Here is a 23,270-nt window from a genome sequence, read left to right on the forward strand (position 1 = left end):
CTCTCTCTCTCCCTCACCCCTTCTCTCTCTCTCTCTCCCACCCCTTCTCTCTCTCCCTCACCCCCTCTCTCTCTCTCTCTCCCACCCCTTCTCTCTCTCCCTCACCCCTTCTCTCTCTCTCTCTCTCCCACCCCTTCTCTCTCTCCCTCACCCCTTCTCTCTCTCTCTCCCTCATCCCTTCTCTCTCTCTCTCCCACCCCTTCTCTCTCTCCCACCCCTTCTCTCTCTCCCTCACCCCTTCTCTCTCTCCCTCCCCTTCTCTCTCTCCCTCACCCCTTCTCTCTCTCCCACCCCTTCTCTCTCTCCCTCACCCCTTCTCTCTCTCTCTCCCACCCCTTCTCTCTCTCTCTCCCACCCCTTCTCTCTCTCTCTCTCGCGCACCCCTTCTCTCTCTCGCGCACCCCTTCTCTCTCTCTCTCTCCCGCACCCCTTCTCTCTCTCTCTCCCGCACCCCTTCTCTCTCTCCCGCCCCTTCTCTCTCTCCCGCACCCCTTCTCTCTCTCCCGCACCTCTTCTCTCTCTCTCTCTCGCGCACCCCTTCTCTCTCCCGCACCCCTTCTCTCTCTCCCGCACCCCTTCTCTCTCTCTCTCTCCCACCCCTTCTCTCTCTCCCTCACCCCTTCTCTCTCTCCCGCACCCCTTCTCTCTCTCCCGCACCTCTTCTCTCTCTCTCGCGCACCCCTTCTCTCTCCCGCACCCCTTCTCTCTCTCCCGCACCCCTTCTCTCTCTCTCTCTCCCACCCCTTCTCTCTCTCCCTCACCCCTTCTCTCTCTCTCTCTCACACCCCTTCTCTCTCTCTCTCTTTCACCCTCACCAAGCCCCTCTCCCCTCCCAAATGGACACTAACAGGTGACAGCAAGTGAGAGTAAGGCCCCATACTCACGAGCAAACATGTCTGCTGAAACTGGCCCGCAGGCCAGTTTCAGCAGACATGTTTGGTCGTGTGTGGGCGCGAGCGGGCCGAATTCCAGCAAACATTTGCCCGCCGGGCCTTTTCCCAGCAGACAAATATTCCTGGACTTGTTTTAAAACAGTCCGCTGGAATTCAGCCCGCTCGGACATGTACGGTCGTCAGTACAGACCTACCGTACATGTCCAGGCGCCCGCCGTCCCTCGCATGCGTCGAATGACTTCGACGCATGCGTGGAAGCATTTTAAAGGCGGGCCGCCCACGTCGCCGCGTCATTGTCGCGGCGACACCGCGTCATCGACGCGGCGACACCGCGGACACGCCCCGCGTATTGTTTACGCGCGGACTTCTGTACGATGGTGTGTACAACCATCGTACAGAAGCCCTCTGGCAGACATGTATGGTGGAAACGGTCCGACGGACCGCTTTCACCATACATGTTTGTCCGTGTGTACCCGGCCTTAGTGATCCCATCCCTTCCCAAGCACTGCCACTTAACCCATGCCCCCAGCACTGCCAGTCTGCCACTGACCTCATCCTGCTAATGAAGGACTACAGGTCCCAGAATTAGTCCCTTAGAGCTGAGGATCTGACATGCTCCCCCCAATGGACGGGGTAGGAATCGGGTAGGTCAGTGTAATGATCAGGTAGGTCAGTGTAGGAATCAGGTTAGTGTAGTGGTCAGGTATTTCAATGCAGCAATCAATTGGGTCAGTGTAGGGATCAGGAAGGTCAGTGTAGTGGTCCGGTAGGTCAGTGTAGGAATCAGGTACAGTAGGTCAGTGTAGTAGTCGGGTAGGTCAGTGTATGTGCAGTTTTTACCCCAGATCCCTTGTGTCATTTGTATTTCTTTTGTGGTATAAAGTACAGGGTTTTATATACAACTTTAGTGCCTTAGATATAAACAGCATTTGTTTCATGTATGTTAGCCCAACATCGCAAGAACAATTACACTCTGTGAATCTAAGTGGCTGCCTGCAGCTGCAATGTTGGGCTTCCATACATGAAACAAATGCTTAAATAGGTAAGGGGCGGGGCCTCTCGGCCACGTCATATGGCGGCACTGCCTCCTTGTGATGTCACCGACCGCTGCTTGCTGGGGGGGGGGGGGTGTCCCTGAATGGCTGTATGGAAATGTGGTCACCCTACTTGGCTGTGCCAGTAAATTTCGCGTGTCGTGCCAGTAAATTTCAATCTGGTAGGTTGGCAACACTTTTTCCTACTGAAGCTGTGACTGCCTTCTAAGAAAACACAGTGAAGACGCCATTTGTTTTGATGCACCTGGAATGTGTTTATACTGAAATTCAGCTTGGCTTTAATGCAATGAAAAAGTCTTGTATGATTGTGATGAGAAGATCAGGACAATGAGGACATGGTGGATTAGTGAAGACACAGGCGCTGTGGTCACACCTTTCCCTAGTAAGACGGGAAGTCAGCTCATTGTGAAGAGAACTTCACTGCTCGTTCGCTGATTGGCGGATCCGCCCGCGACTACATTTCCCAGCAGGCAGTGCGGTGTAATGCTCTCCGGGGTCTGTTGTCTCGCGAGGTTTTCTCTCTCGCCGGTAATTGGTCCTCGGTAACGGCCCCGCTCTCCCGGAGGCTGCATTCATTGTTGTTGTGGCGTTTCCTTCGCTGCTGTGAGCCGGTGACCGAGGCTCTGGTGTTCGCAGTGTGTCGCTGCCGCCGCCTCCGCCCTCCTCCTCCGCTGCAGTGAGCCGCCGCCCTCCTGTCAGCCGACACAGACATGGCCGATCCCAAATACGCCGACCTGCCGGGCATCGTGAGTAGCCAGCAGAGACCGGGCCTGGGGGGAGGGGTGGAGCTGCTGTGCCTGGGACCCAGGGGCCCTCCCCACACCCAGCACTGCGCCCCCCTCTGATCACTGTGTGTGATGACAGGGGAGCCTGTGGTGGAGGTGATGGGGCATTACTATGGATGGAGGCCTGGACCCCCCTCTCTCCTCCCTGTCCATGTGTCATACATAACACTTCTGTATGTACCAATAATGTGTGCTGACACATTGGGGGGTTCGGGGTGTGACCAGGACGGAGCGACATAAAGCTGACCTCCGCATACAAGTACATTCGCTCTGTAAATTCTATTAAAGACGTATTAAACCCAAAAGCAAACATTTATTATATTGCAGATGACCAATTCTTAGATGCAGGGCCGATCCGCCCTATAGGTTCACTATGCAAGGCGCTTAGGGCCCCGCAAAGCTGCGAAGGGCCCCCCAAATTACTAGAGGCCCCGCCTGGTTAGAAGTCATTTTCAGCCCCTCACCCCGCTTCTCAACTCACTGGCTGCATGGGAGAAGAGGTAAGAAGTCGGCACCCCCCGCTTCTCAATTTAATGTAAGATGTCATTTCCGACAGCATAACACTCCCTCCCCCGCTTCTCAATTTAAAGCGGGGGTTCACCCTAAAAAAACTTTTTTTTTCTAGCATGCCATCAAGCATACTAGCGCGATCTACAGTACACCTTTCTTTTATTTTTTGGCGCCGTACTCACTGTTTACTGCCGTAATGAAGTTTCAGACTCCCCGCGGGGAATGGGCGTTCCTATGCACAGGGAAGATGATTGACGGCCGGCTATGGCGCGTCACGCTCCCCGACGATAGCCGAAATAGGACTTGCCTCAAGTCCTATTTCGGCTATCTTTGGGGAGCGTGACGCTCATCTTCCCTGTGCATGGGAACGCCCATTCCCCGCGGGGAGTCTGAAACGTCACTACGGCAGTAAACCGTAAGTACGGCGCCAAAAAATAAAAGAAAGGTGTACTGTAGATCGCGCTAGTATGCTTGATGGCATGCTAGAAATTTGTTTTTAGGGTGAAACACCGCTTTAATGTAAGATGTAATTTCCGACAGCAGAACACCCCCTCCCCCTGCTTTGCAACTTTCTTTAATGTGACATGTCACTGTCGTCAGCGCCCCCCGCTTCTCATTTTTAATGTGCCATGTCATTTTGCTTAGGGCCCCAGGGAGGTCAGGATCGGCACTGGTTAGATGTAAATCCAGCATTAGTTTTCTTTTTTAGGCTTTCTTTCTTCTGGTGATCTAGCCTGCAAGTCTGTTGTTTTTTTTTTAAAAGCACAAGCTCCCCTGCAGATGTAGTAGTCAAAGGGATGAGACAAACCATTCACCGCTGGCAGGGGTGCTTTCATTGATCCGTTTTTATTTATGTAAAACCTTTATCCCAAAAGGAAAAAAAAACAAGGCCAAGTAAAAGGATTGAGCTACTCTGTCGTCTATATAGCGATTTTTAATAGTTGTTTACAAAAAACTGACAAGCAAAACGTTTGACTCGTTTCGACAACAGCCTTAATCATAGCAACGACTAAGGCTGTTGCTGCCGAAACACGTCGGCTGTTTTGCTTGGCACATTTTGTAACCGACTATTAAAGGAGTTGTAAGCCAACCCTCGTGTTTTTTTCACCTTAATGCATCAAGGTGAACAAACGTCTTCTCCCAGGGGGTTTACCGATGCGAGGAGGAGCCGCACCCGTCTCCGGGGGACCCCAGAAGACGAGGTTCGGGGCCACTGTGCAAAGTGAACTGCACAGTGGAGGTAAGTATGATATGTTTGTTATTTAAAAAAAAAAAGACTGTTTACAAAGCCTTTAAACTCGCTATATGGATAAGAGTTGGCGGCTCAGTCCTTTTACTTGTTTGTGCTGTAGTGTGTGTGTGTGTGTGCGTGTGTAAGGACATACTGAGCACCTGAAAGAAGACCTTGCAGATTTGGCTGGAAGTTCTCCATTGTGTGCGCTGTCTGTCCTCGGAAAAAAAAAAAAAGACAGGACCCTTTTCGTAATCGCACTCAAAGCACATTGTGTGTGAATTGCATCTGTGCGAACCACCTCAACAGGAATACATAATATCTAGCCTGTCATGCAAATCCAGAATCACACGTGTGTGAGAACCAGGGCTTAGACTCCAGATTGCAAATGCACTAGAATCGCAAAACGCAGGTTCAGGTGCCATTATTTTTCAATGGTACCTTAAATCGCATCACGCAAAGCTTGTCGCCCAAAAGAAGCTCCTGCTCCTTTTTGGGCAACAAGCTTCACATGAGGATTGCCAGATCACGCAGCAAAACCGCACCGCGTTTTAGGTGCCATTGAAAATAATGACACCTGAACCTGCGTTTTGCGATTGTAGTGCATTTGAAATCTGGAGCCTAAGCCCTGGTTCTCACACATGCGATTCTGGATGTGTTTTCGAACACACAGTGTAGTGCGTTTTGAGATCGCATGCGGAATTGGTCCAAAACGCCCAGGTGTGAACGGCCCCTTCACACATAGATGCACATTGAGGTATTAATATTTTTTTACTTTTTGCTATAATAAATATCCCAATTTTTTTTTTTAAAAAACAACGTTTATTTTTCTAAGTTTGGGCCGATACGTATTCTTCTACATATTTTTGGTAAAAAAATTAGCAATAAGCGTATATTGATTGGTTTGCACAGAAGTTATAGCTTCTACAAAATAGGGGATAGATTTATGGCATTTTTTTTTTTTTACTAGTAATGGCGGCGATCTGCGATTTTTGTCAGGCCTGTGATATTGCGGCGGACATATCGGACACTTTTGACACTATTTTGGGACCATTCACATTTATACAGCAATCAGTGCTAAAAATATGCCCTGATTACTGTGTAAATGTGACTGGCAGGGAAGGGGTTAAATGTGTTCCCTGGAAATGATTCTTACTGTGGGGGGAGGGGGACTGACTGGGGGAGGTGACCGATCTGTGTCCCTATGTACAAGGGACACAGATCGGTCTCCTCTCTCCCTGACAGGACGTGGAGCTCTGTGTTTACACACAGAGCTCCACGTCCTGCCTCTGTAACTGCGGATCGCGAGTACCTGGCGGACATTGTGGCCGCCAGGCACACGCATCGGCACAACGTGACATGGCGGGCACAGCTTTTCCCCGCCGCGGGTCCTCTGCGGTGCGCGGGGGGGATGTAAACAACAAGACGTCCACCCGGCAGTTGAGAGCCGAGCTGTAGACTTCTTTCGTCTATAGCACGGCTCTCAAGTAGTTAATACTCTAGATCAGGGGTCTCCAAACGATGACCCTCCAGTTATCCAGTTATACGATTCCCATCATGCCTCTCAATGTCAGAGTTTTACAATGCCTCATGGGACGTGTAGTTCCGCAACAGCTGGAGGGCCGTAGTTTGGAGATGCCTGCTCTAGGTGGATGCAGCATCTGTCGCCCACCACCTCTACACCAAGTACACAAAGATCAAACACAGCTGATTGCTCAGCTCTCTACACCTCCAGCAGTCACTGGAGCACTGGAAGGGAGCGGCTGGCTCAGGCTGTCAGTGGTGTGCTGCGAGGCTGAGCCAGCTGCCAGTCGGGCATCTGGGTGGATCCCCACAAGTACTTGGGTGGGTCTCCAGAGAAAGGAGTTTGTCTGGTTTTCGGCCAATAAGCGGCTCTCCAACAACGGGTGGGGGAGATCTAATCAGTGCATTGATTATCAGAGCAGTTCCATTAGCGATACCAATCAGTGCCCATCAGTAATGCCTTTCAGTGCAGCCTCATTAGCACACATCACTGAAAGAAAGGAGATAAATTACTTATTTACAAGATTTTATAACTGAAACTAAAAACTTTTTTTTTTTATTTCTTTAGCAGAAAACTCAGCGGTGATTAACCACTTAACCCCCGGACCATATTGCTGCCCAAAGACCAGAGCACTTTTTGCGATTCGGGACTGCGCCGCTTTAACTGACAATTGCACGGTCGTGCGACGTGGCTCCCGAACAAAATTGGCGTCCTTTTTTTTTCCCACAAATAGAGCTTTCTTTTGGTGGTATTTGATCACCTCTGCGGTTTTTATTTTTTGCGCTATAAACAAAAATAGAGCGACAATTTTGAAAAAAAATTATATTTTTTACTTTTTGCTGTAATAAATATCCCCCAAAAATATATAAAAACAATTTTTTTTCCTCAGTTTAGGACGATACGTATTCTTCTACATATTTTTCGTAAAAAAAAATCGCAATAAGCGTTTATTGATTGGTTTGCGCAAAAGTTATAGCGTTTACAAAATAGGGGATATTTTTATGGCATTTTTATTAATATATTTTTTTTACTAGTAATGGCGGCGATTAGCGATTTTTTTTTTCGGTACTGCTACATTATGGCGGACACTTCGGACCCTTTTGACACATTTTTGGGACCATTGGCATTTTTATAGCGATCAGTGCTATAAAAATGCATTGAATTACTATAAAAATGCCACTGGCAGTGAAGGGGTTAACACTAGGGGGCGGGGAAGGGGTTAAGTATGTCCCTGTGTGTTATCTTACTGTGGGGGGGGGGGGTGGCCTCACTAGGGGAAACACTGATCCTCTGTTCATACATTGTATGAACAGAAGATCAGCATTTCCCCCGCTGACTGGACCGAGAGCTGTGTGTTTACACACACAGCTCCCGTTCCCCGCTCTGTAACGAGCAATCGCGTGTGCCCGGCGGCGATCGTGCCCCGCCGGGCACACGCACGGGAGTCGGGGGCGAGCGGGGGGCACGCACGCGCCCCTAGTGGCCGCTCGAAGAGCCGACGTAATATGACGGGCTCTCGCCCAGGAGAGCCGACCTGCCGCCGTAGAATGACGGCGGCTGGTCGGCTAGTAGTTAAATACCACCAAAAGAAAGCTCTGTCTGTCTCCAAAAAATGATAGAAATGTCGTTTGGGTACAGTGTTTCATGACTGCGCATTTGTCATTCAAAATGTGAGAGGGCAGAAAGGGGTGAAAGTGCCCGGTATTGAAGTGGTTTTATTGTGTACAGGCGGTGCCTTGTGTTGTTACAATGTTTACCTTTTTTTAATGTCGGAATGACATTTCACTGATTTGTATGTACCAAGGTAGAACTGCAGTGTGATGACCAACAGCGACTTGAGGCGAGCTCTGGTGCATTGCAGGTAAAATGCTACATGTTTGTGTTTATACGCCCCGCATCCCACCTCAAGGCAGTGTTGTGGTGTGAACAGGACACATAGGAAACAATTGTATTCAGTGTGCCCTGGCGTGGATCTGTGCAGCTGAACTGAATTGGTGTGTACAAGCCCAACAAAGAAAAGGAATGTATGGCTACTTTCGCACTGAGGTGCTTTGCAAAGCGCCCTGAAAGAGCCGCTGCTTTCACACTGGAGCAGTGCGCTGGCAGGACGCTCAAAAAAGTCCTGCCAACTGCATCTTTGAGGAGCTGTAGAAGCTCCTAAAGCGCCCCTGCCCATTGAAATCAATGGGCAGCGCTGCCGGCAAAGCGCCGCTACAGCGACACTTTGCCATCAGTTATAACCCTTCTTTGCCTGCTAGCGGGAGTTAAAAGCGCCGCAAAAAATAGCAGCGTTTTACCGATGCCGCAATGCCCCAGTGTGAAAGTAGTCTGCATATTTACATCTATGTGTTGTAATGTGTTTGGCGACCAATAAGAAAAGAATTGGGGAGAACCCTGTGCATAGTATGTTCTTAACTCGGATAGGAATCCACAGGGCTGTTATCTTACTGGGCCAAAACTGCTGCTGTCACTAGTGTCTCTGGCCAGCTTATAGTGGACCCAAACTTAAAAACGGAAGATTTGCTGTTACAGGGAACATTTAGAAACTAAAATTATGCCTGACCAATATACAAATTACCATTTGTCTTGAATTCCTCCAAGAAATAACAGTGTATTCCTTGTACAGTATATGTAGGTGCCTGCCTAGAGACGCCTGTGCCCACAAATTGTATATCTGCAGTGCAGCCCTTGGCTCCCGTGGCTGTCAATCAAAGCCAGTCAGCCAATTAGGGGAGAGAGGGGGCCGGGCGGGGGTTCTTGTCTATATGGAGACATGGAACTGTGAATGGGCTCGAGTGCCCCCATAGGAAGCTGATGACTGTGGGGGCACTCGATAGGAGGGAGGGGCCAGGAGCAGCAAAGAGGAACCCGAGAAGAGAAGAATCAAGGCTGCTCTTTGCAAAACCAACTGCACAAAGGAGGTAAGTATAACATGTTTGTTTTTTGTTTTTAAACAACACTTTACAATCACTTTAAACTGCCAGTTGCGCAGTCATGCAACACTGTACCCAAATTACATTTTTATCATTTTTTTTTCACACAAAAAGAGCTTTCTTTTGGTGGTATTTGATCACCTCTGTGTTTTTATTTTTTTGCGATATAAACAAAAAAAGACAAAACAAACAATATTTTCTTTCTGTCACGAAATATATCCAATAAAATCTAATTTCGTTATAAATTTAGGCCAAGATGTATTCTGCTAAATGTAATTGGGAAATTTTGTTTTGTTTGTTACAATGAAGATCATTGTAACAGCAGAGTTTGCAACTGTCATGAATGGCTTAACCATTCATGACAGCTGTGATTACTAGTGAAATCACATGGTGCTGTGTTTGCCCAGGTACCATGTGATAACTGTGGGCCAATCAGCACAGGCAACACAGCTGTTATGAATGATTTCATTGTTGACATTGTGATCATGCGATCACATAGCAATCACATAATTACTGGGCCCCAGAGTATCCTGATCCGGTGTGTGGCAGGGGGCACTGTGCCCCCCTTAACCGAAGCAGGCAAAATCATTTATGTGTACTTGATTTTGCCTGTACGTGCCAACCTGCCTCAGTACATGGCTGGTTGGCAAGCTGTTAAACAAAGTAAACCATACAATGTATTGTAAGAACATAATGTACACCAGCAGTATAAATGGGCACTTATCCCTTATCTGTGTAATAAATTAAGATAAGGTTTAATTATGATGTGGTGGGATGGGGTAGGTATTGGAAGTGAATTAAGACTACCCATAGATGGGTCGAAATTCATTTGATGCAGGGACCGTCTTTAATACGATCCCCATGGCCATTCTCATGCAACAGAAGTTTATCTAATGCCTTAAACACACGGCCGGACTTTTGACCGTGCAAAAGTCCGCCGCGAGTCCGGAAAGAAAGGGAACAGGTTCTCTAGCTGAGATCTGTCGGACTTCCGAAAAAAAAGTCAGATGGCGGCCAGACTTTCCTAGAAAAAAAGCCTGTCTGACTTTTTTTCTCTGAAAATCTATCCATGTGTACGAGGCATAAGGTCTCATGTACACTGGATGTTTTTGGACATTTTTACAGCCGTTTTTGGCAGTAGACATTTTTTTCTACAGTCAATAAACTCTCCATCATGTTATCCTATGTGTCCCTGCACACATAGGCCGTTATCCGCAGTTTTGGGCAGTGGCATTTTTGAGCAGTAAATAAAAAACCCAAACTAGTGGGTTCTGAGAGAGGTTTTTCAGCAGTACAAAATGCTGATAAACGTCACTCGCCAGGGTTTTTGATCCATTGGAAAAAAAAAAGAAAAAAAAATATTTTCTTCAACAACAAAAAACGCTAATGCGGAAAAACGCCAATAAACGCAAAAAAACGCTATTGAAAAAAGTTGAAAAACTTACTGCAAAGCTACTGGCTTTTTTTTAACGTTATTTTAACGTCCAGTGTGCATGAGGCCAAACAGTCGACTTCTGTCAAACAGGACTGTTGGAAAAAGTTTATCCGCTGACTGCAGCCACTGATCAGTGTGTTTTTCTCAGCAGATGAGTCCCGCTGTCGGAATACAATAGTGCAGTGAGGAGGATTTTTTTTTATTCACCTTGATTGTGTGAATGGAGAAATTCATTCATTATTATTTTTTTTTTTGGATCATCTCTTGATGGGGGGGAGAGACATATGTGGCCAGCTCTACTCTTTAAATTGGTTGTAAACCCAACCATAAAACTTTCACCTACAGGTAAGCCTAGATTAATGTAGGTGCAAGAAATATCTCCTAAACCTGCACGGTTTAGGAGATGTTTACAGTAATTACAACAAGCGCCAATGTCACTGCCAATGTCACTGCGGACAACAGCGCAGGCGCACTGAAAGTGCCATTTTTCTGAATGGCATAACCTGGGTTAATGCCATATTCCCACGCATATGCGGGGATCTCCCGGTCATGCTTGGGAGTGACGTCATCGCTGCTCCGGCCAATCACTGCGCCGGAGCAGCGAAAACAGGAAGTATCTGCGATGGGACACGGCGGCGAGGAACGATGAGGACTTCGGGGGCTTAGATTTAGGGTAAGTGCCACATAATGAGCTAGTATGCTATACTAGCTAATTATGCCTTTCGCTTGCAGGTTTTTCCCCCCTGTTTTTCAGGGGGGGGGGGTTACTTCCTCTTTAAAGCTGCAATATTAGTATGAATGTAATATTATAAAATAATATATCTGTTTTATTAGGTTACTAATGCTGGGACTTGTATAGATTGATTGTTGAAATGTAGACCTCAGCTAATCGTCTCAAATAAAAAAAAGAAATTTATTTTTATTAGAGGCTATAAACCATGTATGCCAAGGGTGACCAGTAACAAGCAGCCTACACCCGATTTGATTAGCAGAGTTTCTTTACAGATCCCATATGTGGCAAGTCTTTGTGTGAAAGCCGGACTGTATGCCATACACACAGTCTTTGTTCTGTGAAGATCCTCGGCTATGTACAAACTTTGTCATGTTGCTTTTCTCCGACAATCTGTCTCATGGTTCTCCAAGTATTACATTACTCATCCCATCATTCCTGCTCTTTGTTGAGTGCTTTGTATTATTAGCATCTGGGCGTTGGCATATGGAGAAGAGTAAGAAGTGAATGTTTGGCTGTCGGTGAATCTGACTTTTTTGCTGACATTGCTTAACTAGGGTCATGCAGTACTAGTACTACAGGAATTTAATATTTACCCATTGTTGGCATATTCTTGCAGTAGAGTCTAAGAAAATCTTTCATCATTTTTAACATTTATTTGTTAATTTCTGTTGTTCCTGTTGACCTGTCCTGAAAAAAGGCCTTTAGGTAATCTGCAGGCCTAAAATTGTGCTTTTTAAAGGGACACTAAAGGTACATGTTTTTTCACCTTAGCGCATCCTATGAGTGGCTATATACCGCCGGCTGTATCACGGCAGCCCCCCCTGCAAGAACTTACCACCATGCAAGCTCGCTCGCATGAAGGTGGAAAGTTCTTCCGGGCAGGACTAGAGACAGCCACCGAAGGACCCCAGAAGACATTGATCGGGGCCACTATCTGCAAAACGAGCTGCACAGTGGAGGTAAGTATAACATGTTTGTTATTTAAAAAAAAAAAAAAAAATGTCTTTACAACCCCTTTAACCACTTAAGGACCGGACCAATATGCTGCTAAATGACCCAAGGGGTTTTTACAATTCGGCACTGCGTCGCTTTAACAGACAATTGCGCGGTCGTGCGACGTGGCTCCCAAACAAAATTGGCGTCCTTTTTTCCTCACAAATAGAGCTTTCTTTTGGTGGTATTTGATCACCTCTGCGGTTTTTATTTTTTGCGCTATAAACAAAAATAGAGCGACAATTTTGAAAAAAATGCAATATTTTTTACTTTTTGCTATAATAAATATCCCCCAAAAATAATATTTAAATATATAAATATATACATTTTTTTTTCCTCAGTTTAGGCCGATACGTATTCTTCTACCTATTTTTGGTAAAAAAAAATTGCAATAAGCATTTATCGATTGGTTTGCGCAAAATTTATAGCGTTTACAAAATAGGGGTTAGTTTTTTTTTTTTTTTTTTTACTACTAATGGCGGCGATCATCGATTTTTTTCGTGACTGTGACATTATGGCGGACAATTTTGACACATTTTTGGGACCATTGTCATTTTCACAGCAAAAAATGCATTTAAATTGCCTTGTTTATTGTGAAAATGACAGTTGCAGTTTGGGAGTTAACCACAGGGGGCGCTGTAGGAGTTAGGGTTCACCTAGTGTGTGTTTACAACTGTAGGGGGGTGTGGCTGTAGGACTGACGTCATCGATCGAGTCTCCCTATAAAAGGGATCACTCGATCAATGCTGCCGCCACAGTGAACCACGGGGAAGCTGTGTTTACATACGTCTCTCCCCGTTCTTCAGCTCCGGGGAGCGATCGCGAGGGGGCGGCTAGAAACGAATAGCCGCGCCCTCGTCCCGGATCGCTCCTGAAGCCACGGGAACCCCTGCTTGTACCGGGGGGGGGGGTCCCGATCGGACCCACGTCTAGGCAGGGACGTACAGGTACGCCATTGTGCCTGTCCGTGCCATTCTGCCGACGTATATGTACATGCGGCGGTCCGGAAGTGGTTAAGGACCCTTTCACACATACGGACCGTGCGTCCGTTTTTCATCCATTCGTTGACGGATAAAAAACAGACATAAATATATTCCATATCCGTATATATTCTATACTTCATAGCACTGAGAGCTGTAAAAAGACATTCCTCAGCGCAGAGAGATAGAGAAAAGATACAATGTATCTCTCGGTTCTTTTAGATCAAATGGATGAACTTCGGTCTGTAAATGAGGTTGGTTTAACCATTTAAATACTAAACCTTTTTCAGACACTTGCTGCTTACAAGTTAAAATCAGTATTTTTTTGCTGGAAAATTACTTGGAACCCCCAAATATTATATATATTATTTTTAGCAGACACAGAGCAGGATTCTCCAATATTCTTTCCCTCCAGCTGTTGTGGAGCTACATGTCCCATGAGGCATTATAAAACTCTGAGGCCCCATACACACGAGAGGATTTATCCGCAGATACGGTCCAGCGGACCGTATCCGCGGATAAATCCTCTCGAGGATTTCAGAAGATTTCTATGCGATGGCGTGTACACACCATCGCATTGAAATCCGCGCTGAAATCCTCTGCCGATGACGTGTCGCGCCGTCGCCGCTATTATGACGCGGCGACGGGCGCGACGCTGTCATATAAGGAATTCCACGCATGCGTCAAATCATTACGACGCGTGCGGGGAATCCCTTTGGATGGATGGATCCGGTAAGTCTGTACAGACGAGCGGATCCATCCGTTGGAATGGATTCCAGCAGATGGATTTGTTGAGCATGTCAGCAAATATCCATCTGCTGGAAATCCATCCCAGGGGAGATTTATCCGCGGAAACAGATCCGCAGGAGTGTACACACCATAGAATCTATCCGCTGAAACCCATTTGATGGGATTTATCTTCGGATAGATTCTATGGTGTGTATGGGGCCTGACATTCACTGACATGACTAGGCATCATGGGAATTGTAGTTCCTGAACAACTGGAGGGCCATAGTTTGAAGACCCCTGCCCTAGAGAATAAAATGGCGAGTGTAGCAATACTTTGTCACACTGTATTTGCGCAGAACTCTTTCAAACAAATTTTTTTGGGGGAAAAATGCGCTTCAGTGAATAAAAAGACAAAACAAGTAAAGTTAGCCCAATTGAAAATCGTGATCTAAGCAAAAAAATTGTGATTCTAATTTTGTCCAGAATCGTGAGGCTCGAATGTAAACCAAAAACTTTACTCAAGTGGTTAAGTGGATGTAAAGAACTGATGTAAACTAAACAGTTTTTTTTTTTTTCTTTGAAAAAAACGTGAATGAACTGATGAAACAAACTGAAGGCATTTGTGAAAAGGTCCTTAATGTGCAAACATGAAAAAATGCTTCTGGCAGGAAAAATGTTAAAAACATATCGTGGAAAATACCTGAATTTGAAATGGTATCGGCTTCTTACAGTCCCTGTACAGCAGGGCTGCCCAACCTTTTCAAGAGCGAGGGCTACTTAAGCGACTTGGTAATCGGTCGCGGGCCACAATATGGGCCCTCCGATCTGCCCATACGGAAGGGGACACATCAAAAGGCTCTGCAGGCAACATGTGGCCTCCCGGGCATGTTCCCCTGCTGTACAGCAATGCTGGAACATGAGTGGAAGAAGCAGCGCAAAGAGCCAGTCACTCATAGGAGGAGAAAGAAGACTGATGGGGAGATGAGCTGCTTCTCCTTTCACTGTGCAGTCACATGCTGGGACAGCTCTAGGGGGGCTTGGGCTCAGAGGAAGCAGGTTAATGATGGTGGCCATCTAGCTTAGGACATTCAGTGGCAGATAAAACACTGTGGGAAATCTCTAGATTGAAGCTGACTATTGCATCAATCTGCTTTTTGTTTTTTTATTTAAATGGATTATATATTTCCATCCATTATATATGGATTTTTATATTGTATCTATTAAAAATGGCCAATGTTGATTGGGAGAGTAAAGTTTATCTTTCATGTACTTAGGCCAGCCATACGAGTTTCAGCAGGAACCGGCTAAGAGTCGAACTGTTAATGGGCAGGCTGATCGATCAACTTGGGTACAACCAGCCTGCTGGATTCTTTTAGGATTATCACTAGCGGCTACTATATAGTAAGGATGAGCTCCGGCGTGTTCGCATAGAACACGTGCCGAGCCCGCCAGGAAGTCGGCACCCTCACTGCGCTAATCACAGCCAGGCAGACATTGTCCGATGATCGGGAAATGTCTGCCTGGCTGTGATTAGCGCAGCGCGGGTGCCGACTTCCTGGCGGGCTTGGCACGTGTTCTATGCGAACACGCCGGAGCTCATCTTTACTATCTAGTGGTATTCACTGTCGACGTGCCCCTGTCAGCACTGTCTGCGTTGATGGGGAAATCGTGCAAATTTCTTTCCTGCAACCCGTTTTTATGGCCGGCCTTAGTCACCTTATACCTGGTAGCAGTCTCATTTCACATTTCTGTTACTCTCCGTGTCGAAACTTGCGCTTTCCCTCCCACTTATTCCTTTTGGCCAGTAAGGCAATCCTTCATGGTGATGGGCCAGTAGAAATGTGTGGTAGAAGAGATGCACCGACACAACCTGAGATCGTCAGAGCTCCCCCTCCCCCTTTTTTAGAATGGCTTGGCAAAAAAAGCTGCTGCGTTTTTTGTTTTTTTTCCTTACATTTATAGTAATTCTTAGACCAGCGGTGATCTTTCCTGATATGTGGGGGGGGGGTCAAGTACGGCCCTCGTCATCACCAAAGGGCTGCACATAAAATTCAGTAAATATTCAGTGTCAGAAAAAGAAGACACACAGCAGTATATAGCCAAAAACTGTGGACGTGGTGCCGGAGACTGTCATGCACTGTGAACTAGGGATCGACCGATTATCGGCAGCTGATATAAGCATTTTCAGCATCAGCTTCAAGGGACTTTACCGGGGTGATGCATGCAGCGGTAGGTACTGTTGTTTAGAGCAGGCTGTCAGCTTTATTGTGATAACAACCGATGTGGCTCGCCCGGGCTCTCCTGTCCCAGCTGGCAGGTCTGAGCAACCAGCTGGTAGGTCCGCCGGCTGGGCGAAGACCCGATGCTTTCCTTCGGGTCTTCTCTCGGATCTAGTAATCCGGAAGAGATGTCATGATATTACTTTCTGTATTACTGGCATCTTAAAGGCGCCAGTTTTAATAATCAAAGTATTCAAAAATGCAGATCTTGACATTTTTTTTTTTTTAATGTACAAAATATCTGCCAAAATATCGTTATCGTATCGGCACCAAATAATAGATATCTGTCGATCCCTACTGTGAACATGCTATAGGAAGTGTTGGGAGATTGGGGACATGCTTTAGGAGACATGAGACTGCTAAAATCCCCACTATAACGGGGCAATAGGGAAAAAACAGATCAGTGTCTACAGGGGTCCCACACAAAAAGTGCTAAATGACCGCAGGTTGGGCACCAGGGTTTTACACAATGAGCAGTGTAATTTTGTATAATAAAAATTAAGTGTTTTTTTTTCTTATTTCAGGCTAGGAATGAGCCAGATGTTTATGAAACAAGTGATCTGCCCGAAGACGACCAGGCTGAGTTTGATGCGGTAAGCTCTACAATTTCTTAGATGAATGTTTTTTTGTTCTTGTGTGCAAACTGCTGGGTTTGCTACCAATCAATATATGTATGCATATAAATTTAATTTAATTTCGGGGGAGATGTAAGGTGTTTAAATGGCTATCGCAACCTTTATCCTGAAAAAAAAGTGCTCATAAGGCTGACACTTCATCTTCTAACACAGCAAGGTCAAGGTATTAAAAGGTGTAGCAGTCACGCTGCAGGCAATAAATAAACAACATTTTGATTTGAGATCTCATGGATAAGGATGGAAGCAACATTAAAACTAGGGTTGTCCCGATACCACTTATCCCCCCATATATTGCAGCTATGTCCCCCCACATATATCCAGCCATGTCCCCCATACCTAGTAGATGATGATGCCGCCGCCTCCGCATTAATCAGCGCGCGGGGAACATTACAGGCAACTTTCGTTTGAAAAGCTGTCCATTCCTTGCCGCACCGTGTATAGACACTCCCCCTTGCTCGGGATTGGACGGATCTGTCCAATCCGGAGCAAGGGGGAGTGTCTATACACGGCGCGGCAGGGAATACAGCTATTCAAACGAAAGCTGCCTGTAATGTTCCCCGCACGCTGATTAACGCGGCAGCGGCGGCTTTGCGGTATGCGGCGGCGGGCAAGTATTCTATTCAGGCATCGGGGGCATTTGCGGGAGTACAAGTACTCAATGGGCCAGTTTACTGACCTTTAGGCCTTAGCGGGGCTGGCCTGTGGCCAGTGGGAGTAAAAAATTCCTCAGGCTTGGTGGTCAGTGGGATTAGTTAGGAGGAGGAGGATTAGTGCCCCATCATTGGTGGGAGGAATAGTGCCCACATCATTGATGTCAGTGGGGAGATAAGTGACCCATTGTTGATGTCAGTAGGAGGAATAGTGCCCCATCATTGATGTCAATGTAAGAAATTGTGTCCCATTGTTGGTGTCAGTGGGAGGAATAGTACCCCATCATTGATGTCAGTGGGGAGATAAGTGACCCATTGTTGATGTCAGTAGGAGGAATTGTGCCCCGTCATTGATGTCGGTGTAAGAAATTGTGTCCCATCGTTGGTGTCAGTGGGCAAAATGGTGCCAGAGAAAGAATTTAGGCTCCATCATTGGTGTCGGTGGAAGGATTAGCACCTGATGGGAGGATTAGTGTCCCAAGGGCTGGATAAAGGCAAGCAAAGGACCAAATCCAAGCCATGGGCTGCAATTTGGAGACCGTTGCTTTTATTAATTGTGTGTTGCCACTCATCAAGGAATGCTGCTTTCCACTTTGCTGTAGCTGGCTTGTTTCTGCTGTAGCTGTGCTTTTGGTCCCCATGATGTGTTGTTGGGGGTGGGCACAGAAGCATGTCAGTAACTGCGGTGCATGTTGGCTGCCATGGGGAGCAAAGAACATTAAATTGTTTTATTTAGGGATTTCATCAGCTCATTATAGTGTGTCCTGATGTCGTCAAACACCAGTAACAAATTGAATCTAAATCAGAGGGGCACAGAGAAAAGGATTTATTTTTTGCATCATAATGGACATCTTGTGGTGTCTTTTGGGAAATAAATTTGACTTTGAAAGGTTAAAGCGGTGGTTCACCCTGGTTTTTCCCCTTAGATGGATGCTCGTTTTCTCTAGGGGAATCGGCTATTTGTTTTAAAATATGAGCATTACTTACCCGTTTACGAGATGCATCTTCTCCGCCGCTTCCGGGTATGGGCTTCGGGAATGGGCGTTCCTTCTTGATTGACAGTCTTCCGACGGTCGCATCCATCGCGTCACGATTTTCCGAAAGAAGCCAAACGTCGGTGCGCAGGCGCAGTATAGAGCCGCACCGACGTTCGGCTTCTTTCGGCTACGAGTGACGCGATGGATGCGACCGTCGGAAGACTGTCAATCAAGAAGGAACGCCCGCTCCCAAAGACCCATACCCGGAAGCGACGGAAGAAGATGCATCTCGAAAACGGGTAAGTACGGATCATATTTTAATACAAATAGCCGATTCCCCTAGACCGAACGAGCAGGAATCTAAGGGGACAAGGGGAAAAATTTAATAAATGGGTGAACTCCCGCTTTAACGTGGCTGACTGTGTCAATTGAAAAACAAATAACAAGACAAGGCGCAATCAGTTGTCTAGTTTCCCTTGCAGGTAAATTATAAACTTTTACTGAACCAGGTTTTCGATTTATCATGTGATTTAAGCGATCAAATTGTATGACAAGTCGCAGCCTGTTGGAGGCAATGGCACTGTTCCAATCAGTGCGACATCGATTTTGCGGTGCCGCACAGATTTGCAAAAGTAGTTTCTGCCGATTTCAGGTGAGACTTCAATAGACATCTGTGTATGAAGCCACACAGTTGTCTATCAAGTAGCAGCTGAAATTGCGCTGACCTTGCTACTTTGAAATTGCGCTACTTCAAAGTGGAATCAATGTGAAGCAGGGGCGTAATCTGAATTCCCTGTATGCAGAAGATCAGATGTGTCGCATATATGTGCCCATGTGAGCACTTATGACATGCAAATTTCAGGTGATTGATTTGACCACTTCAGGCCGTCCGTCCAATGCAGGCACAGCACATCCAAGGAGTGCAAGAATCATACATGAATAGAGTTGAAAAGCAGCAATTCTGGGGGGGCTCTTAGATTGCATCATATATAAATAAGGGGGGCATATTTATAAAGCAGCATGTTTAGTGCAATGATCATTCACCATAGTTATATACAGCACATGCGCTATATCAGGGCTCGACAAATCCCGGTCGCCATGGCGACTAGAAATAGGGTCCTGGCGACTTGGCTTGGAAGCGGCGCCATCTGGTGGTGAGCCGTTGGTATTACAAGTTATCACCACCAGATGTGTAAGCTGGCGCCATCTGGTGGTGGCCGTTGGTATTACAAGTTAAGCATTATAAGTTAAACAGCAATTCTAATCTAATTTTTCACTATTTTTCACTATTTTCACTGCCATCTTCTTCCCTCTAATTAGAACCCCCAAACAAAACATTATATATATTTTTTATCCTAACACCCTAGAGAATAAAATGGCCATCGTTGCAATGCTTTCTGTCACGCCGTATTTGCGCAGCGGTCTTACAAGCGCACTTTTTTGGGAAAAAATTACACTTTTTTTAATTAAAAAATAAAACAGTAAAGTTATCCCCATTTTTTTTTAATATTATGAAAGATAATGTTACGCCGAGTAAATTGATACCCAACAGCTTCAAAATTACGTCCGCCCGTGGAATGGCGACAAACTTTTACCCTTTAAAATCCCCATAAGCGACGTTTAAAAAATTCTACAGGTTGCATGTTTTGAGTTACAGAGGAGGTCTAGGGCTAGAATTATTGCTCTCGCTCTACCAATCGCGGCGATACCTCACATGTGTGGTTTGAACACCGTTTACATATGCGGGCGCTGCTCACGTATGTGTTTGCTTCTGCGCGCAAGCTCGTCGGGACGGGGCGCGTTTTCTGGCTCCTAATTTTTTTAGCTGGCTCCTAGATTCCAAGCAAATTTGTCAACCCCTGCACTATATAACTATGGTGAATGATCATTGCACTAAACATGCTGCTTTATAAATATGCCCCCCTTATTTATATATGATGCAATCTAAGAGCCCCCCCAGAATTGCTGCTTTTCAACTCTATTCATGTATGATTCTTGCACTCCTTGGATAGTCACAGTACAGTTGGCATAACCACTACAAAAGCCTTACTAGACATCACCAAGCCGTAAGGTCAGCAGACTGCTGCCCCTTGCATTCTTTGTCATTGCTGAATCAGCTTTATAAATTAACATGGTTTCCTATCTAGGATGACTGGACCAATAATACTTCCAACTATTAGACTGTTATCAAGGCTTTTACCGGAAACGCATTCATTAATTGCATTCACTTTATTTATGGAACACCGTTTTGTAACTAATGCTTTACATCAATTCAATGTCTGGAACTGAAGCTGGTGCGTTGCTTACACTTGTCACAGCTAGGTCACTGGCCTGCATGGGAAAAGGGAATAGCCGCTCCAGGTGGGAACCCAGATGAATATTCTCCGTTGCAGACAACTCAGGTGCAGGCAATGCACTTAGCAAAGCAGGAACAAAGATTGTCTCTGGACAGCCGCACTCTGAACAAATTGTAGCCTTTTATTAAAAGAAGGACAGCACTACAAGTCACAGCAAAATAAAATGACTTTTGACGCGTTTCGCACTGAAACTAGTGCTTAGTCCGACGGAAAAAGTCCGATGGGGCACACACGGTCGGAGTATCCGATGAAAAATTCTGTCTGACTTTTTTCATCGGAAATTCCAACCATGTGTACACGGCATTAGGAGATCTAATGACCCGGGTGTGTGTTATATTTTAAAACTGTTTCCAGAATGGCAGAAGTTCTTCCTTGCATTGACTGTTGTCTTCTCATAAATGAGACGGCTTCTAGCATGTGAGTAATAAAGCAGGAATAGAGGGCTTCTGTAAGCTGTTCAGCAGGAAACTGCTAAAGCAATGATTTAACCCTTTAGCTGGATTTAAGAGCTATTTGAAAGCAGGAGAGGAGTCCGTTTAACAAAGTTTGGAATTATTTTAGTTTCTGCTGTAAAGCAATTGTTTTAGGTTTGCAATATTAAACACTCAGTAAACAATCTTAAATCCAGCAGCCATTACCACTAGCTGATATTCTAAAGCAAAAGCTATGATTAAAATCTTACTTAACCCAAGAGCCTGCATTCACTAAATCTGGTCTCTCACAGTATACAGAACATGGAAATTTCATCAGCAGTATATAGCAGTCTTGTGATTTATATCGGTGTCTGATTGGAGCTTGTAGGAGGAATTTTCATTCTTTTCTGACTGTCCTGTGAGGCTGCAGGTCCCCTGACCCTCTGTCTGGACAGTGCTGATTTGGCCCTGTGCTGATCACATGCACCCTTTCAAGAAAAACCTGTAGCAATACACACCAAACTGAGCATGTGCAGAGTTCCTCCAAGGCTGTTTCACGCAATGTGCAGCATTAGCCCCTTAGGTTCCACAGTGAGTATGGCAAGTGTGCTTTACTGAATATACAGACTGATTTTACTGTTGTGGGTTTAGTAACACTTTAAATTGCTACAAGTTCTGGGAATTGTAAAACAGTCTAAAGTTTTATAGACTTAATTTCTATACTGATACAAAATAGCTGAAAGTTAAAGTGGACCAAAAAGTCAAAAAACAATGAAATAAGATTGCCCCCTGCTTCCTCCTGTGCTGGTCACATTAGCAAATGGCAAGGTCTTTTCTTACAATATTTCTGCTTAGAGGACGGAGAAGCCAGTTTGAATTTGATTCTTCATTTCAACACCGATGACCAGATGCTTATGTGAACAGCATTGGACGACATATTTTAGTTCTTGTATTACTTTACCTAATATAGCAAGTCTATTATAACTATGTTTAGAGTCTGAGTGTAGGTCCAGTTTAATTTTGGTTTGCTAAGTTAATGCATAACCATTGGAAAAATGTTGCTGTTGCCTTTTCCCTTTTGGATTTTAGTGTGTACCATGTACCTGTTAAATTTTGCTTCTATTAAGTCGCCATCTAAATACATGTTTTCTGTGCGGTCACATAACCAAAGCACCACCTCTATTCTCTGATGACATTGCAACTTTTAAACATGAACTCTCAGCTAACCAACAGCAACTTGGAGCCATGGTGGGTGGCATCACTGTGCTTTGTGATTCAACAGTTATCTGCCGGTGTTCTGCCAAAAACTGCAACTCGCCAAAATCTCCAACCTCGTCACTTCCGGTGACGCTCTAGCAGCAACAATTAAAGCTTTGGACGAGTTTCACAGAATAGCGGCGGCATATACAGTACGCTACACAACGAGTTGGCTGTTTAGACAGAACATTGGGTAAGATAGAAAAAAGTTGTTACTGCCCTGGATGTTGTGGGTTAGTATCGGGCGGACTAACAATGTCCACATATTTCCAGGTATTGGTGCTGCACAGTCACCGGAATTGACGTGGTTAGAGATTTTGGTGAGTTGGCGTTTTTGGCAGAACACCGGTGTTCTGTTGAAGTGACCCCCATCGATTAGTGTGTCTCTGCCAGTGTTCCGTCGAAGTGCCCGGGACGAACGCGCATGCGCTGTATGTCACAGCAAAACAGCTTATTTTACGATCAACTGGGCTGATGTAACCATGGCGCATGCGCACAACGTAGGAGGTATCTCTCGATGGGAGATAACATTTCACAGGCACAATTTAAACCTCTACAAACAGCAGGGGGAGATCGTAGTTTTCAGATTGTGCATCGCTACTGCTGGAGGGCGACATGTGGCTGTGTTGAAGGGCTGGTTTTGTCTGTGTTGCAACCCCAGGGATGGACTGGCCATTGGGACTACAGGGAGTTTCCCGGTGGGCCGATGGCTCAGTGGGCCGGCTTCAGTGACAGCAGCCTGGGAGTTTCTCACTTCTGCCTAATTTTGTTCCATGAGGGGGGGGCACCAAACTGATTTTTTGCCCCGGGAGAAATAACGTCTAGCTTCCCCACTGGTACTGCCTATAAGAGTACCAGCCGTTCTACTCTAATAAAGTAAAACGGCTAGTGGCTAGTGAA

At 45.9% G+C, this 23,270-nt stretch overlaps 1 protein-coding gene across 4 annotated transcripts in view; it reads left to right on the plus strand.

The window, feature by feature from the left end:
* The first annotated feature begins 2,454 nt into the window (after positions 1-2,454).
* DCTN2 (dynactin subunit 2) overlaps positions 2,455-23,270 on the plus strand; it is a 50,579-nt gene continuing 29,763 nt past the window's right edge. For all 4 annotated transcript variants that reach the window (XM_040340910.1, XM_040340911.1, XM_040340912.1 and 1 more), the window contains exons 1-2: positions 2,455-2,694; positions 16,606-16,674. In XM_040340910.1, coding sequence (XP_040196844.1) covers positions 2,659-2,694; positions 16,606-16,674 — 105 coding nt within the window. In that variant the 5' untranslated portion in view covers positions 2,455-2,658. The remainder of the gene's footprint in view (positions 2,695-16,605; positions 16,675-23,270) is intronic.

This window comes from Rana temporaria, chromosome 2 (assembly GCF_905171775.1).
Source record: "Rana temporaria chromosome 2, aRanTem1.1, whole genome shotgun sequence".
Taxonomy (NCBI): domain Eukaryota; kingdom Metazoa; phylum Chordata; class Amphibia; order Anura; family Ranidae; genus Rana; species Rana temporaria.